The sequence below is a fragment of the Balaenoptera musculus genome, chromosome 10 (genome assembly GCF_009873245.2).
Source record: "Balaenoptera musculus isolate JJ_BM4_2016_0621 chromosome 10, mBalMus1.pri.v3, whole genome shotgun sequence".
In the NCBI taxonomy this organism is placed as follows: Eukaryota; Metazoa; Chordata; class Mammalia; order Artiodactyla; family Balaenopteridae; genus Balaenoptera; species Balaenoptera musculus.
Window position 1 is genome coordinate 30,755,841 of NC_045794.1, and position 16,064 is coordinate 30,771,904.

The window sequence follows — 16,064 nt, forward strand, 5'->3', positions numbered from 1 at the left end:
AAAATGGCACTCTCAGTTTGCATAAGAATGTAAGACCACTTTGGTACACACATTTGCAAGATGAAAAGCAGTAATATTAAATTTAGCCTGTTTAGATTTCTGAAGTTTATTTTTATAATTTATAGCAAGCCATCACACACATACATTATACACTTATATAATATGAAAGATGAAAATAAAGTTAACAAATAGTTATAACTGTGTAAACATTAGTATGTGTTAACTGCCAAGAATTTATACGTTCATTTACTAGTGGTTTTTCTATAATACAACACACAATTGCATAGCATATATGAGTAAGGATAATATACTTTCTTGCTGAATTTGATTACACAGGCCAAGATTTGAGGGATTTATTGTTTTGAGGGATAAACTACTATCTTAAATTTCAAATATTTATTATTTTACACTAAAATTCTGTGAAGATATCTAACTGACATAGTCACAAATCAATTTCACAATGATAAAAATTAAAAATCAGGAAGAACTAAATATTTAGGTCCCACAAAGTTAAACATTTATATAAATACTAATCAATTTAAATAAAATAAAGATTTCCTTTGCTTTCAAAATGAATGAACTAGAAAATGCTAATAAGTACTCTCAATGAAATAATTTTTATTCCTGATTTGAAAAGACTAATCAGCATGCATTTATCATAAAAATCAAAATCAAACAAAAGAAAGGGGAATAAGAAGCTTAAAAAATTAAATTCTGACCCTCATCTGGGCTACTGGCAATGACTTTATGATTCATTGATAATTATAAAAATGAGCAGTACATTTTTAACCTCTGTGAAGGGTGGAAACTTTATTATCTACCAGCAAGTTGGTTGTAATGTACAACATCATTTCAAAAAATTTTGTTCTATGATGAAATTAGCATAGAATTTACATAATGATCAATGTTAATTGCCAAGGAGTAACAGGTTTCCACAAAAACCGGTAACTATGCAATTTAGATGCACATGGAGAAAAATGCCAGTTACTCTAGATGTATCAAGTGAAAAGCAGGGGAATAAAGGACTGATTTGTATTATCAGCTACTTAATAATATGGCATGCTCAAGATATGCTGAGCTTTGAGTATCAATCACTATAAATTAAGTACCCCTACACAGTTTAAAATAAATTTTCTAAGTTTACCTTCCAAAAATGATAGAATCATCTATTTCACTGTCAAGAACACTGTCACAGGACTGGATAATGTATTCCTTTTTTAAATATAGGACAAAATAGGGATGATATTCTAGAGTGGATTGACTTGAAATGTGAACAAAATTCCAGGTTGATTTTATTTACTCATTGTAATGATCAGAGCTCTAGAATGAGAATAAAAGTCCTTGAGTTTAGGAGATACATGTTTTCCCCTTTACCTCTTTGTGTTACTTCAGATCTAAATGGATAAGTTCAGAAGAGCTTTTCTCAAAAGTCTTTTGAGTTCAAGAGGGAGTAAAAATGATATTTCAAATAAAAGTATAAGTGACAGCAAATACTGTTCTTATTATGGGACTGCTGTACTTAACTGGAAAGCAAGGGAAAGGCTCTCCTGATTTATATCTTTGAAATTGTGTTCTAAGAAGTAAGCTACAGTGAGATTTCAGAGTCCCAGACTCATGTTACATAAGTACTATCCTAACCACATGTAAAGCATCTGTTCTTGTATGTCATTCATCCAATCACCCAGCCCTGTTACGCCCCTCCAAAATATCTCTTGAGTCTCTACTGCCACTGTCAAGGCTGCATTATTTTCTTACCTAGGCTACTGATTTCTTTTATCTGATCTCCTTTCACTGCCCTTTGTCCTGCTCTAATCAACTCTCCTAAGCAGCCAGAGTGATCTTTTAGAAACACAAATCTGATTAAATCATTCTTATCTTATCATTCTTTAAAGGCTTCTCAGTATTCTGATGCTGTCTAAAATTCTCATGGTTTATGAGGGTCCCAGTGTGGTCTGTCACTGGCCTGCCATCCAGTCTATCTTTGTGCTGTTCTCTTGCTCATGCTTAGGGCCTGTACACATGATGTCCCCTCTTCCTGGAATGCTCTTCCCCCACTCTTTGCAAACCTAAAATAAAAAGCTTTCTTTTTTGTCTTTAAGGCTTCCCAAAAAGCACTTCTTGACTGTGGAAAATAAGGTTTGAGTAGGGGATCTTGCCACTGTGGGGGCCTGGCAGGTCCTCGGTCAAAAGCCCAGGCATCAAGATAAAAAGGTCATGAGGAACTCAATGAATATGTCCCATAAGTGGTCAACTTCCACCATCCTCCTATCCAGATGTCAAATTCGGTACTGGGTATTTAAGTGCTAGCAAAAGACATGTACAATTATTGGAGATAAAGGTACATGATAAGGTTATGTGGGCTTTATGTTTCAAATCTCATTTTCCCTTTCAACTAATTTAATTACATCTATCTTTATCTTAAGTCTGTGGATATTATTCAACAGATATAGCATATTTTCTTCCGTAGTTTTATTAATATTAACCTCAAGGCCTATTAGCTTGTACCATCAGGCCAAAAAAAATTAAAATATGTTATTTTTAAAGGAAATCAGTAAGTTTTAGAAAACAAAATTCAACAAAAGTAAAAGTCTCATTCACAGTATAACACTATATTCATTGTCAAGTTGCTAAGAATTATTAGAAACAAACACATTATCAGTCAGCAGGATGCCAAATACTGAAAGAAAAGGGGGGGGGGTAATAGGGTTTCTGCACATTTCTAAGGTCAGATAAGAGTTTTATGATTGAAACTAACAGTCTCATAGTGCTAATGCCAATGACATGTGCTCAATCACACAAGGTTGGCAAAAGGAGAAGAAAAGTGTAGTGAATGCAAAATTATTTTTTATTGTAAATGAACTTTGACAAGACTAACTATAATTAGTTAGGCATATACAGTTTCTCAAAACTAGTGTCACCACCATAGGGAGGTCTATAGATGAAGGAACGGTTTGTCAACCTGGATATTTGGAAACTTCATTTAGAGAGGGAAATATGAAAATATTACTCTATAGAAAAAGAGCCACATTGATTATTTTTGTACTCTTGGTTTAATAATGTTCAAGAAGAAAAAAAAAGGAAAGAAAGAAAGCTGGCAGTTACGCAGTTAAAAATTACTGAAGCGGGCTTCCCTGGTGGTGCAGTGGTTAAGAATCCACCTGCCAATGCAGGGGCCACGGGTTTGAGCCCTGGTCCAGGAAGAACCCACATGCCACGGAGCAACTAAGCCCGTGCGTCACGACTACTGAGCCTGTGCTCTAGAGCCCGCAAGCCACAACTACTGAAGCCCGTGTGCCTAGAGCCCATGCTCGGCAACAAGAGAAGCCACTGCAATGAGAAGCCCGCGCATCGCAACGAAGAGTAGCCTGCGCTCGCTGCAAGTAGAGAATGCCCGTGCACAGCAACGAAGACCCAACACAGCCGAAAATAAATAAATAAAATAAATAAATTAAAAAAAAATACTGACGCGTATGGCAGTGGTTCTTAATTAAACATGTACTGGAATCACCTATTCTCCACTGTCCTGGTGAGGCAGATCTGTGGGAGTGAGGGACGGGCAGCTTTAAGTACCTCCTCAGATGGTTCTAGGTAAGACTCTCAAATGAAAAATATTAATAGCAAAAAGAGCAGTGAATTAGAGGCAGAGTCCCTTTAGTCAATTTCTCTTTCAATTACCCCAACTCATTTCCATGATATATTCTACCTGGTTGCTCATAGTTAATCAATTACTTATTTTTAATTCCTGTTGATTTTTCTCTCTTAGATATATCTAGAATCTGTCTACCTATTTATCTTGAGTATCACCTTCATAGTCCAGGCAGTTATCAATCTCTCTCATAGACAATTCTAATAATCAGTCCGCCTATATCAACATGTGCTCTCTGTGCCCCAGAGAGAAAGTTTAGAATAGAAAATCTGGTCAAGTCACGACTTAAAACTGCTTAAAATTAAAACACTACTTAATACTGCTTAAAACTCCTCTTCTTCAAAAGATGGGAAATATTTCTACCCATCATCACAATCTCATCTCTTATAATAGGTTTATGGATGATAACAATGGCTATAATATTTATTGAGTGCTTATTATGTGCTGAGCACTGTTTTAGGTGCTTTCCATATATTAATTCATCCTTACTACAATCCTATGAATAGGTGTTCCAAAATATTTTTTAAATGCATGCATGCATGAATGAATGAATTAGTGGCAATGTGATGAAAGCCCTAGGACAAGAGTACCTTGCAATTCTACAGCTGTATACTTTAAGACATATGTTTACTTTGAAGGGTTTGAATATAATGAGATCATACTTACAAATAATAAAAAGTCAAAAGATTCGAGGGAAGTGTTACATAGGAAATGTTTAAATCCTCAAAGCTTGGATAGCTCTCATAAGAAAATATGTTTATTAGTAATTTGAGAGCATGGAGCTTAAGGCCGTATTAGGAGTATGCATGTGTATTCTTATACGGATATATGATTCAGATGATACCCCCACTAGAGTTATTTCTCCTAGCCTTAGTTGGCACCCTGTGACTGTACACAGTTTTAGCTGCAAGAAAGTGGATCTGAAAGATGTTCTTTAATACATTTGGTTCACAAAATCTAACCAGGACTTGGAACAAAATATCATCAATTAAAAAATTAAAAATTCTAAAAAGGGTAAGTTCTTATTAGAAATTATTTAGGGTAGTCAATGTCTTGGGTCCAAAGTCATTAGTGAGCCCCAACCTACAATACTTTTGGTTCTAACCTACCTGGTGATGCTACACAATCAATATTTATTGAATTAAAATAAAGAACAACCATTTTTCCTGAACCATTCACTTTCTTAAATCTTCTACTCTAGTCAGAATGCATTACATACTAGTCACTGTAGAATATAGATTTCTACAAGTGGAGGTGCTGAATCGAGGGGTCTATGTATTTAAGTTTTAATTAGGTGAAAGTATATTAATTTCCAAAATGGAGAAAATTTACACTCCACCAATAGTATACAATGTTCTTAAGATACGGGGAGGGGGAAGGGTAAGCTGGGACAAAGTGAGAGAGTGGCATGGACATATATACACTACCAAATGTAAAATAGATAGCTAGTGGGAAGCAGCCGCATAGCACAGGGAGATCAGCTCGGTGTTTTGTGACCACCTAGAGGGGTGGGATAGGGAGGGTGGAGGTGAGGGAGACGCAAGAGGGAGGAGATATGGGGATATATGTATATGTATAGCTGATTCACTTTGTTATAAAGCAGAAACTAACACACCATTGTAAAGCAATTATACTCCAATAAAGATGTTAAACAAAAAAAAAAGATTGGGCTTCCCGGTGGCGCAGCGGTTAAGAATCCACCTGCCAATGCAGGGGACACGGGTTCGAGCCCTGGTCCGGGAAGATCCCACATGCTGCAGAGCAACTAAGCCCGGGCGCTACAACTACTGAGCCTGCGCTCTAGGGCCCGCAAGCCACAGCTACTGAGCCCATGCACAACTACTGAAGCCTGCGCACCTAGAGCCCGTGCTCCACAACAAGAGAAGCCACCGCAATGAGAAGCCCGTTGACACAACTAGAGAAAGCCCACGCACAGCAATGAAGACCCAATGCAGCCAAAAATAAATAAATAAAATAAATAAAATAAAAAAAAAAGATAGATACTAAACCATCTCTCCTTTGTTATAAAGCAGAAACTAACACACCATTGTAAAGCAATTATACTCCAATAAAGATGTTAAAAAAAAAAAAAAGATAGATACTAAACCATCTCTCCCTTTAAATCTGTTTTCTTTTTTCAATTTTCCTATATGGATCATTCCAAGAGGAAAACATACCACCTATACTTACAGCATGAACATTACTCATCCTAAGGTCAGGCAAACATAACTGTTTCATGTTTATCTCCTTTTTAATTTTTATTTTTCTTCCAGTCTTATTGAGATATAACTGACATAAAGCATTGTATAGTTTAAGGTTTACAGTATAATGATTTGACTTATATACATCATGAAATGAGTATCAGAGTAAGTTTAGTGAACATCCATCATCTCGTATAGATACAAAATTAAAGAAATAAAATAAATCTTTTTCTTGTGATGAGAACTCAGGATTTACTCTCTTAACAACTTTCATATATGTTGTATATTGTATGTTTCATGTTTATTGTAAAGAGATGAGAAATGTGTATAGGTAGTTTTAACAACAACAAAATCAGTAAGGGAACTGTAGATATATTTTATAAAATCACTCAGACTATAAATACATGTTATCAAATTCTCACAAAGCCTAATATGTTACTCTGAAAGAAAGCACAAAAGAAATAAGTGTTTTGCATACTCAGTGACTCCCAGAGGACATCTAAAATTTGGTTCTGTTTTCAAAAATTGCTGCCCATTTTTGTGATAAGAATAAAATTAGGTTGTACCACTTCTCTCACTCCACTACAACTTTATATTATATTGGTAGGTGATAGTATCTTATTGTCACTTACCTATATTGGTAGGTAGATGATAATAACTTAGATGGATCAGGAGGATTAATAGATTGATGACCATAAATTGCTGTGCAGTGAACTATACTATGGCAATAAATATTTTTATTTAAATTTTAAAAGTCAATGTCAGGAAAATTATTTCATTATGTAAATCATTAAAAAGTTAGTTATTCCTTTCCTATATCAGAACTTCATAAAAATTTTTTTCATATTCTCTGGCTGACTTTCTGCCTTTAGTTGACCTGACAGTGTATCAATCTTATTCTGAATCTAAATTGCTGCATCTAAATCATACATCAGATCTAGAGGGTATTCTAAGTTGTTCAAACAATAGTAATTTTTTAATAATTTGTTAGAGGTAACTGTGTTAAAAAACATTTAACTTAAAATATCTGGCAAGAAAAACAAAATTAGAGCATGCAGAATTCTAGCAATGGTCTGTCATCTTTCTAGCAGTTGAGGTGAGATGTCCAAGAGAAAGTAAAGATCACTACATCAGAAATAGTCTACACTAAGGGTAACTTCTTTAAGACACCTTTCAATCTCCTTTAGAACATAAAGACTGTTAAAAAAAAAAACAAACAGTAAAGCGATAAACATATAAACTATTCATTTCCAAGGCAAGTGGATATCACAAATTGCAACCAGAAAGACATAATAATATATGTCTTCCTCATTGTTGTAATGAGAAGGCACCATAAATTCTGTTCAGTGAGAAGCTCCTAGTGATTCCAAGTGGAATTTAGTATATCAGTGTAATGTTTTAATTTCACATAGGAGTATCTGACTTAATAAATCATTTACCCATTGATTTGAGACTTAGGTCTGGTTAGTTGTAGCTGAAGGAATATCATTTTTTGTTTTTAAAGCTATTCTATCCATATATTTTAAAGGGGTCATTAGCCTTTCCAGCCACTAAACTGAAGTAAAAAACTTTGAAACTCTCCTGACAAATTTATTAATTGATCTGTTCAATCATTCAATCTTTAATTAATTCACTTGCTCATTCTTCAGTCCATCTGTCAGCCCATGTATGCATCCATCCATTTCTCCATCTATCAATCTATCACGTAGGGTGTAAACTGTTAAACTTAATGAGCTCTTAAACCTGCAGCTGACCATTAAAACACTCTCTTCTACCAACTCTTTCCACTTTTTATTGCTCTGCAAGAAACCTAGTAGTCAGAGGAAACATTATTTTCTGCTTAAATGAATGAGGCGATACCTGTGGAACACAGTGAAGATTAATTGCTAGAATATCCAGATGATAAACAACTGTATCAGACCTGTACATCATGGAAAAGTTTAATTACTGATGAAAGTTCTTTATTTCATCTAGAATGTAGATGTCACCGAGTCATATACGATATAAAATAGTTTCACAGTATTCCTGCTTAGATTCTGTATCAATATATATACTTTCAACTTCCAGAGAAACATCACCAAAATTGTGTCTAATAATTCACTTTTCCTTAAGCATGCATTTACACATGCTGTTCTTTGTATATGCTCTTCCTCCTCCTGGTGGTCCCTCCCTAACACCTTTCCCATTTTCTTCCTTTCCACCATTAAGTCTGGATACCTAGCAAGCTCCTACTCACCTTTCCTATTTTAGGAAAGTTATAAGCAAAACAAAAAAGTTACCACAGTTAGGTTAAGGAAGGGGACCATTATAAAATCTCACCTGTATCTTGTGCAAGAAGTGTTCTGATCTAAAGGAGCTATTGGATTAAAAGTGATGGGTGGAGAAACCTGGGCTGATAGCAGAAATCCCAAAGCAAGAATAATGAGTGCTACGGTGGTACCTAAAAAAAAAAAAAAAAAAAAAAAAAAAAGGAAAAGAAAAAAAAGTTTTACATCAGAAAAGAATTGACAACATTCTTCCAAAGCGGACTGGGTTTGGCAAGACATATCTCTAAAAAAATACCTTGATCTATCTTCATTGGATTAAAAAAAAAAAATGATCCTTATACATATATATTGTCATAAAAACTCACTAGCATATTCACTGTGAGAAATGACAAGAGTAAAATTCAAATCAAATACATTTGCTAGCCAAGCAGTAGGTTGGTTAATAACTTTCTAAACAAACACCATCTTGCATTGCTGTCTCAAAATCAATTAATGTAACCAATATTATTGAGTGCCTAACATGTTAGAAGTATGAAAGGCAACAGATTTACACCAAGTGTTCCTTTCATTACCAAGAAAATTGTTCTAATGTCAATCAATCTGCGAAGACCCAAATAAGTAAACTAAAAAGTAACAAACTAAATATTTCAAAAGCAGTTGAAAGAGTATTTCTCATTAAAAAGGAGTGGCATTTGGTAAAGACTTAAAATGTCAGAAATGACATAACACATATATTCAGTTTTCTTTCCTGTTGGCACTTGGAAGTGGAATATTTGTCTTTTGATTTTAAGGTGCAGAATGTGATTATATGTATCACTTAAAAAGCTCATTTTTGAGTCCCTGATAGAAATACTGATAGTAAATAAGAAAGTTTTCAAATTTCTGACTATTGTTCCAGCCATTGTGAAGATTAAAAAAAGGGTCATGGGAAGAAAGGAGAAAGAAAATATGGCTGCATTTGTTTGTACAATTTATTAGAACGAGGCAACGTGTTTAAAATATGGAATTCAGGGAGGTCATTTATGTAGCAGTAAAGTTTCTATTAGATAAATGGGAAAGTAATTTAAGAATGACCAAAAATATTTTTTAAATGGACAAAAGAACAACTTTGGGAGGCACTGTGAAAGTGCAATTGGATTACATAATAGGTTTGTGTTTAAGATAGAGGGGATGTGTCAAGTTAAGCACTGTGGTTAAGTCCTAGCTCTGCTGTTTCTTGACTCAGTGATCTTGGGCAAAACACAAGACCTTTCCAAAATTCTATTCTTTCTGCTGAAACTGGGGTTTAGTGAGAATACTCACCTTGCAGAATTGCAGTGAATTTTAAATATCACAATACATTTGAAAGATTTTTATAATGCTAAAAAATGTTAATCATTGTACTATAATTATCATTAGAAACAGCAGCAGCAGCATATTTTTAAAACTCTAGAAAAAAGTTGAAAAAGGGGGAGGAGGCTTGAAGAAAAGATCAGAAGCCATTTTACCACACCAGGATGAAGAGGCATGAATCTAAAATCACAGTTCATTTTCCCCTTGTTGGCTTAAAATTCAAACCAGAACTAGGAATAGTTTGAGGTATTATTTTCTCAAAAATCTACCAGGCCATGAATTGGGAAACAAAACAGAAGTCTGTCTCTTAGAAAGAGAAAAGATATATTAGGCCTGTAAATAAAAATTATCCCTCTCTCCTCAAACAAAGCAAAATAAACCATGAGTTTTACTGTTACTTTGTCTATGAAAGAAGCTGGGTCCCTAGGTATTTTCCCAAATTACCTCCATAGAATATTGTCATGGGACAGGTAAGATTTGTTTCAACCTGGAAAAGTTGATACTTTTGGATGTGATGGAAAGATGATACTCTTCTTTCATAACACTACTTAAATAACTTGTCTGTGATAAACTGTAAACTCTTAGATAGTATACCTAACACATACTAATATATGTTCAATTCTAGTGCCTGGCATAGAGCAGATCCCATAGAACCACAGATTTTTGCAATACTGGCTATTTTTGAAGAAAACAACAAAACATGTTAAGACTATTCAGTTGAGGTCATGGGGTTAGTATGGGACAAATATCCTAGATGAGAGTTCTGCAGTATTGATATTATATCTCGTGGATCCATCTCTGAAAAAGTCCAACCAACTTGCAAAATTTGGGGGAAAACCCATTTTGGATACAAAAAATCCCTAAATAGTTGAAGGTTTATCCTTCTTAAACACAAATTTATTTTTATTTTGACCCATTGGGGATGGAAATCTTTTAAAAGTCAGTATCATTCCTTTACTTTATTACATATAGTAGTGTTTCTCAATCCTGGCTTCCTTTGGAAAGCAAATCTTTAGAATGTACCTCAACCTCTGAATCAGAGTCTCCAGAAAATGGGGATCCGATAACATGACTCCACAGGTGATTGTGATACCCAGACAGGGTAAAAATCCTTATGAGACGATAAACTCCTTAAGGGAAGGGAATGGCGTCTTACGTGACTTTATTTATGGAATAAATTTTAAAACGATCACCTCAACCCTTCATATACTCATATATCTTTAAGGCTTAAAACTACTTGAATTATCTATTTCCTTTAATTTAACAAATTACAGATGTCTTATCAGTCATTTGTTAGTATTTAAAGTTGTTATAGTTGTTGTCAATGATCCATTATTGCAACCTAGATTTGAGTCCAATACAGGAAGGCCTTGTATGAAAGGATCTTCTCCACTGTACTGGGTAGGTTGGGGACATTCTTTATATTTTAAGAGAAGAGTCCCTCTTAACCAAGTATACTGTCACATTTTGGAATTCTGATATTATTTTCCTAATTAAAATGTTCTCCATAGGAGGTGAAGTGTGTTGGATAAAAACATCTGATGAAATAAGTTACCTTAATTACCTGGTACAGGGTTTGGATTATTAGTAAATACTCAGAAAAAAATAATTTCCCTCCCTAAGACTCTAACAGAGCACACTTTTTGTGTGTAAGTATCACCTGCACATACTCCAGACCTCATCTTCAGAGATTCTAATTTAGTTGATCTGGGGTTGGGTCCCAAGAATTCACAATTTAAAATAAGTATCCCTGGCAACTCTGATGAAGACAGCCTGTGAGTAATGTTTTAGGAAATATTCCACTACCAAAATATCTGGCAGAAAATAACACAGTGTTTCTGGCTTTCTGATTTATAAGCAATAAAGCTACATAGATATAAGCCTTCCTCTATTAAAAGGATCAAGAGGTTGTCATTAAATTCGTAATATTTACAAGAAAGACCAGTTCTCTTAGGGAGCTTTGAAAATATTAAAAGTCAGAACACCACAAAATGTCCTACGTTTAAAATTATTCATGGACTATATATTTTACATTTCTTTGTATAAAGAGTTTCTTTGTCCCGGTTTAACTAAATACAGTTTATTTGTAGTAATTTTTAAAGAACAAGTTCCTATTGAAAAAGTTATTTTGATATTTTTTTTTTTACTATTTTTCACCCAATATAATAAAATAAATCATAATAAAAACACAAAATAGGGAATAAAACTGAATCAAAAGTTTAAAAATTCTATTAGGTGAAAATAGTGAAAAAAAACATATCAAATTAATTTCTTTAAAATTTTTAAAAATAAATAAATAAATAAAATCTTAAAAAATTTTTTGGTGCTAATTCTTTAAAAAGTACGACAAATAATCTGTATTTAGCTAGACCCAGGACAAAGAAATTCTTTATACAAAGAAATACAAATATACAGTCCACGAATAATTTAAAAGTAGGACATTTTGTGGCTTTTAATATTTTCAAAGCTTGCTAACAGAACTGGTCTTTCTTGTAAATATTACAAGTTTAATGACAACCTCTTAATTCTGCAGGAAAGAAAAGTGCCTCCAGGTTGCTCATAAAGGCAGTCCCTGGAATCTCTTGGTCTTTCCCCCAAGTCTTAATACTTTCTTTTAATAGTCAGGGATGGGCTCTGGAAATCCTTGGGGCAGAGGACCTACGTGGCAGGGTGAAACATGACATCAGCAAGAGGAGTTCAGGAAAGTTCCTGGATTCTGATGCAAGTTGATTTTACGTTATGGTTAAAACAACAAAGAATCACTCTTTGGCAGTAACACTACTGTGATAGCAAAATGCTTTGGGCATTTTACTGTCTGTGTCAGGCACTGTTTGAAATGTTATACATGTATAAATGTGTTTAGTCTTCATTACAACCCTATGAAGTGGAGACTATAATTAACCCCGATTTACAAATGAGAAAATAGAACCTTGCTCAATATCACACAATTCAAACCCAAACAGTCTGGCTTTATATCTATAATGCCTCAAAATCCTGGAATACAACAAACGAAGGGACAGAGGTTGCTAGTAAAAGCATTTTCCCCCATCTCAAAAATCAGCATTTTTCTCCAAATCTCAAAACCCAAATCCCAAATTCAAGACCTGAAATTCTATTTAAAAAATAGGCCTCTTGAGGTAGCAATATACTAAGGCCCTGTCAAATGTGTCCATTTAAAAAATTTTAAAGCAGCTATTACCTCTTCTTAGAGTTGACCTGAACCTCAGGCGTCGGCAAATCCAATTTTCAACCCACTGTAGGAATTTGTTTCTAGCACATCACTGCCTGATGGCCATCTACCCTTTTGTTGAGAGTTTACCGTCCTAATGAGGCAGCCCAATTCATTGTTGGATAGCTCTGATTATTAGGAATATTTTTCTTATATTAAGTAAAAAATCTATGTCCTCATAACAGCTACCATCTGTGAGAATAAGATATCTATTAGGTGTCTCTTTAGTCTTTTTTCTGGGCCTAAACACTTCTGGTTCCTTGAACAGCTTTATAAATATATGGTTTTTAACCCTCACTTGTCCCTCATCTTTCCTCACTTACCCTCCCGCTTCCCTATATACATTGGTTGTTGCGATTACCTTTGCCTTTTAATCAGACAGTCTTCCCCCTACCTTCCCCTCAGTGCTGATACTGCAGTTCAACTTACATTATTGAATTCAAGGCTTCCACTCAAGGCAAGAACAGAGGGCGGAAGCATTCCACTCTTCCTTCTGGAGTTAAGGGTCGGAGGGAGTATGTGCTCTTAATAACTGAGTATGAAACTCCAAATGTATTTTCTCATCAAAATCTGGGACAACTGCCTTGAGCAGTTCTATTAGATCAGTGTTTTAGGTATAATTTAGTTACAATAGAATTTAGTTAATGCAGGCCTGGAAACTTTACATTTTAATACAAAAATGTATTCTTACTCTAAATAAACTTATAAAGGAGTTATTAGAGGACAGCTAATTGATAAGTAGGAATCTGCTTGTATATTTGAAAAAGATTAGAAAATTATATGATGCAAACATGTGAAGACAATGACAGAGATGGGTCTCCTTTTGGCAAGTGAAACGGCCCTTGCATTACAGAGAAATAATAAATGAAACGGGTGGGATTTAAAGACAAAAGATACTTGAATGTGAGAAGGGTTTTTCTTATTTAGTTATCATAGGAAACATACTTAACCAACCAGAATTTACACTAGGATTTAGGCCTCGTTCAAACACAAAAAGAGTCTGTTCCTGCTTTGTGAAGAAATTATATTGTTCTAATGTTCCACTGGTGAAAGAACTTTGAAAAAAAATGCTCCAAATTTACTTCCACATTATCCCAAATTTAAAAAAACTATGTTAAAAAGTGAGTTTATGAATACCAAGTTTTCTTTTTCATTTTGTACCTTTGAGCAAAACTCAAAATAATAACAGCAAAATGCTACCCTCAGTAGGTTCAAATTGTTATCACAATTCTAATTTCTAGTTATATATCATAATAAGTTCTTATTAAAAAAATTTTTCAGAGGAACTCTATTATTTAGCTATGAAAACTATATCAGAAGTGGTATTGGTACTGTATTTTAAAAGGTTAACTTGCCATCATTAGAGAAAAGTTTATAACTGAATTCTTCGGCACCTACCTGCTAAACTACCAAACGTAAGCTTTCTGCGACCCACTTTCTCAACAAGCCAGACACCCACAAGTGTGAAAATGAAATTTGTGAAGGCTGTAACTGAAGCCAGCCATATTGCAAGTCTATCATCTTCAACACCAGACATCTGCAGAATGGTTGCACTGTAGTACCTGGGAGGCAAGAATAAAACAATTGTTAGTTATTCAAAGAAACAGTTATTCATATAGAAAAATATCTACCCGACTAAAACAGACCAGGAATAACTATTAATAACACCAAGTTAAGATGGGAATTCATGCAGACTATTTAAAGGATCACAATATAGAGACTGTATTCAGATGAATTCATTTCTAACTTTGTATCAGTACGAAGAAATACTCAAGCAAGTGAATAGAGGGCTGAAGCCTTTAAAAGTTGAATGTACCCCACACCTAGGGACAGTTGACAGCTGGTAGTTTCACTAAAACTACCAAGGATAAAGCTCCAAATCCATGGAATGAATCAGAAGTCACCATACGCTGTAAATTTAGTACTTAAAAGAATAAAGAGAACTGCTACATATACTAAAGAAAATGTGATATAATGGCAAAAATCTGGTACAAGTAAAGAACTTCTTCAAAGACACAAGGAGTAAGAATATATCAGTTTATCTGGCATCTGGTAAGGAGATAAGAAACTTACATGATGTACACAAAGAATGCCTTTGTGGTTCCTAGAAGGGTATACTCTTTGGTAAGTCTCCAGCACAATGTGCCTAGTTAGGTTCTATAGACTCATTTTGTTCCAAATAAATACACTGGAAACTGGCTCTAAAAAATCATAATGCCAACTTGTTGATGCACAATGGGAGATATGTCTGGTATGTTTAAGTGACAGGTTTCTCACAGGACATTTTTTTTCCGGGGGAAACATCAGGAGCTGTATCAGAAGATTACTTTAAAGTGGCCCTTAAAACAAAGGAAGCAAAATACTCCTGGCAAATCATCTACGAAATGTGACAAAATTATAATCCTGAAGATACATTCTGAACCATGGCTTTGCCTAGCTTTTAAGCCATTCCAAAACAACAAGTTAGCTTTACCAAAATCCAACAGTTGGCATCTGAGCAATGTATTCAGTCAAGCTGGATATTTCCATAGTTACAATCTACAGTTTCTGGATATTAGTCAACTTTTTCATAATATTTCAAAAATAAAATCTGCTTGAATACATTTAAGTCTCATTGATTCATCAATGGCTACTGTCTACTATTTTTTAAATTCTTATTTTACTTTTTAAAATTTTTATTGGAGTGTAGTTGATTTACAATGTTGTGTTAGTTTCTGTTGTGTTAGTTTAACAAGGTGAATCAGTTATACATATACATATATCCATTCTTTTTTAGATTCTTTTCCCATATAGGTCATTACAGAGTATTGAGTAGAGTTCCCTGTGCTATACAGTAGGTCCTTATTAGTTATCTATTTTACATACAGTAGTGTGTATATGTCAATTCCAATCTCCCAATTTATCCCTTCCCCCTCTTTCTCCACTGGTAACTATAGTTTGTTTTCTACATTTGTGACTCTATTTCTGTTTTGTAAATAAGTTCATTTGTACCATTTTTTTTTAGATTCCACATATAAGCGATATCATATGATATTTGTGTTAGTCTGACTCAGTATGACAATTCTAGGTCCATCCATGTTGCTGCAAATGGCATTACTTTGTTTTTTTTATGGCTGAGTAATATTCCATTGCATATATGTACCACATCTTCTTTATCCATTCCTCTGTTGATGGACAGTTAGGTTGTTTCCATATCTTGGCTATTGTAAATAGTGCTGCATTGAATATAGGGGTGCATGTATCTTTTTGAATTATAATTTCTTCTGGATATATGCTCAAGAGTGGGATTGCTGGATAATGTTGGGCAGGGCCATGTCGAGGGGTGCATTTTGAGGTAGCTATGAGCTCAGTACGACTTTAGGCAGCCTGTCTGCTAATGGGTGGAGCTA

The 16,064-nt window shown here is 34.4% G+C and overlaps 1 protein-coding gene across 1 annotated transcript in view; it reads right to left on the bottom strand.

Moving 5' to 3' along the window:
* Positions 1–16,064, bottom strand: part of SLC2A13 (solute carrier family 2 member 13) — a 425,762-nt gene that overhangs the window by 101,318 nt on the left and 308,380 nt on the right. The window contains exons 5-6 of the mRNA XM_036867112.1: positions 14,074–14,237; positions 8,167–8,287 (exon numbers count right to left, since the gene is read on the bottom strand). Of these exons, the coding sequence (XP_036723007.1) occupies positions 8,167–8,287; positions 14,074–14,237 (285 nt within the window). The remainder of the gene's footprint in view (positions 1–8,166; positions 8,288–14,073; positions 14,238–16,064) is intronic.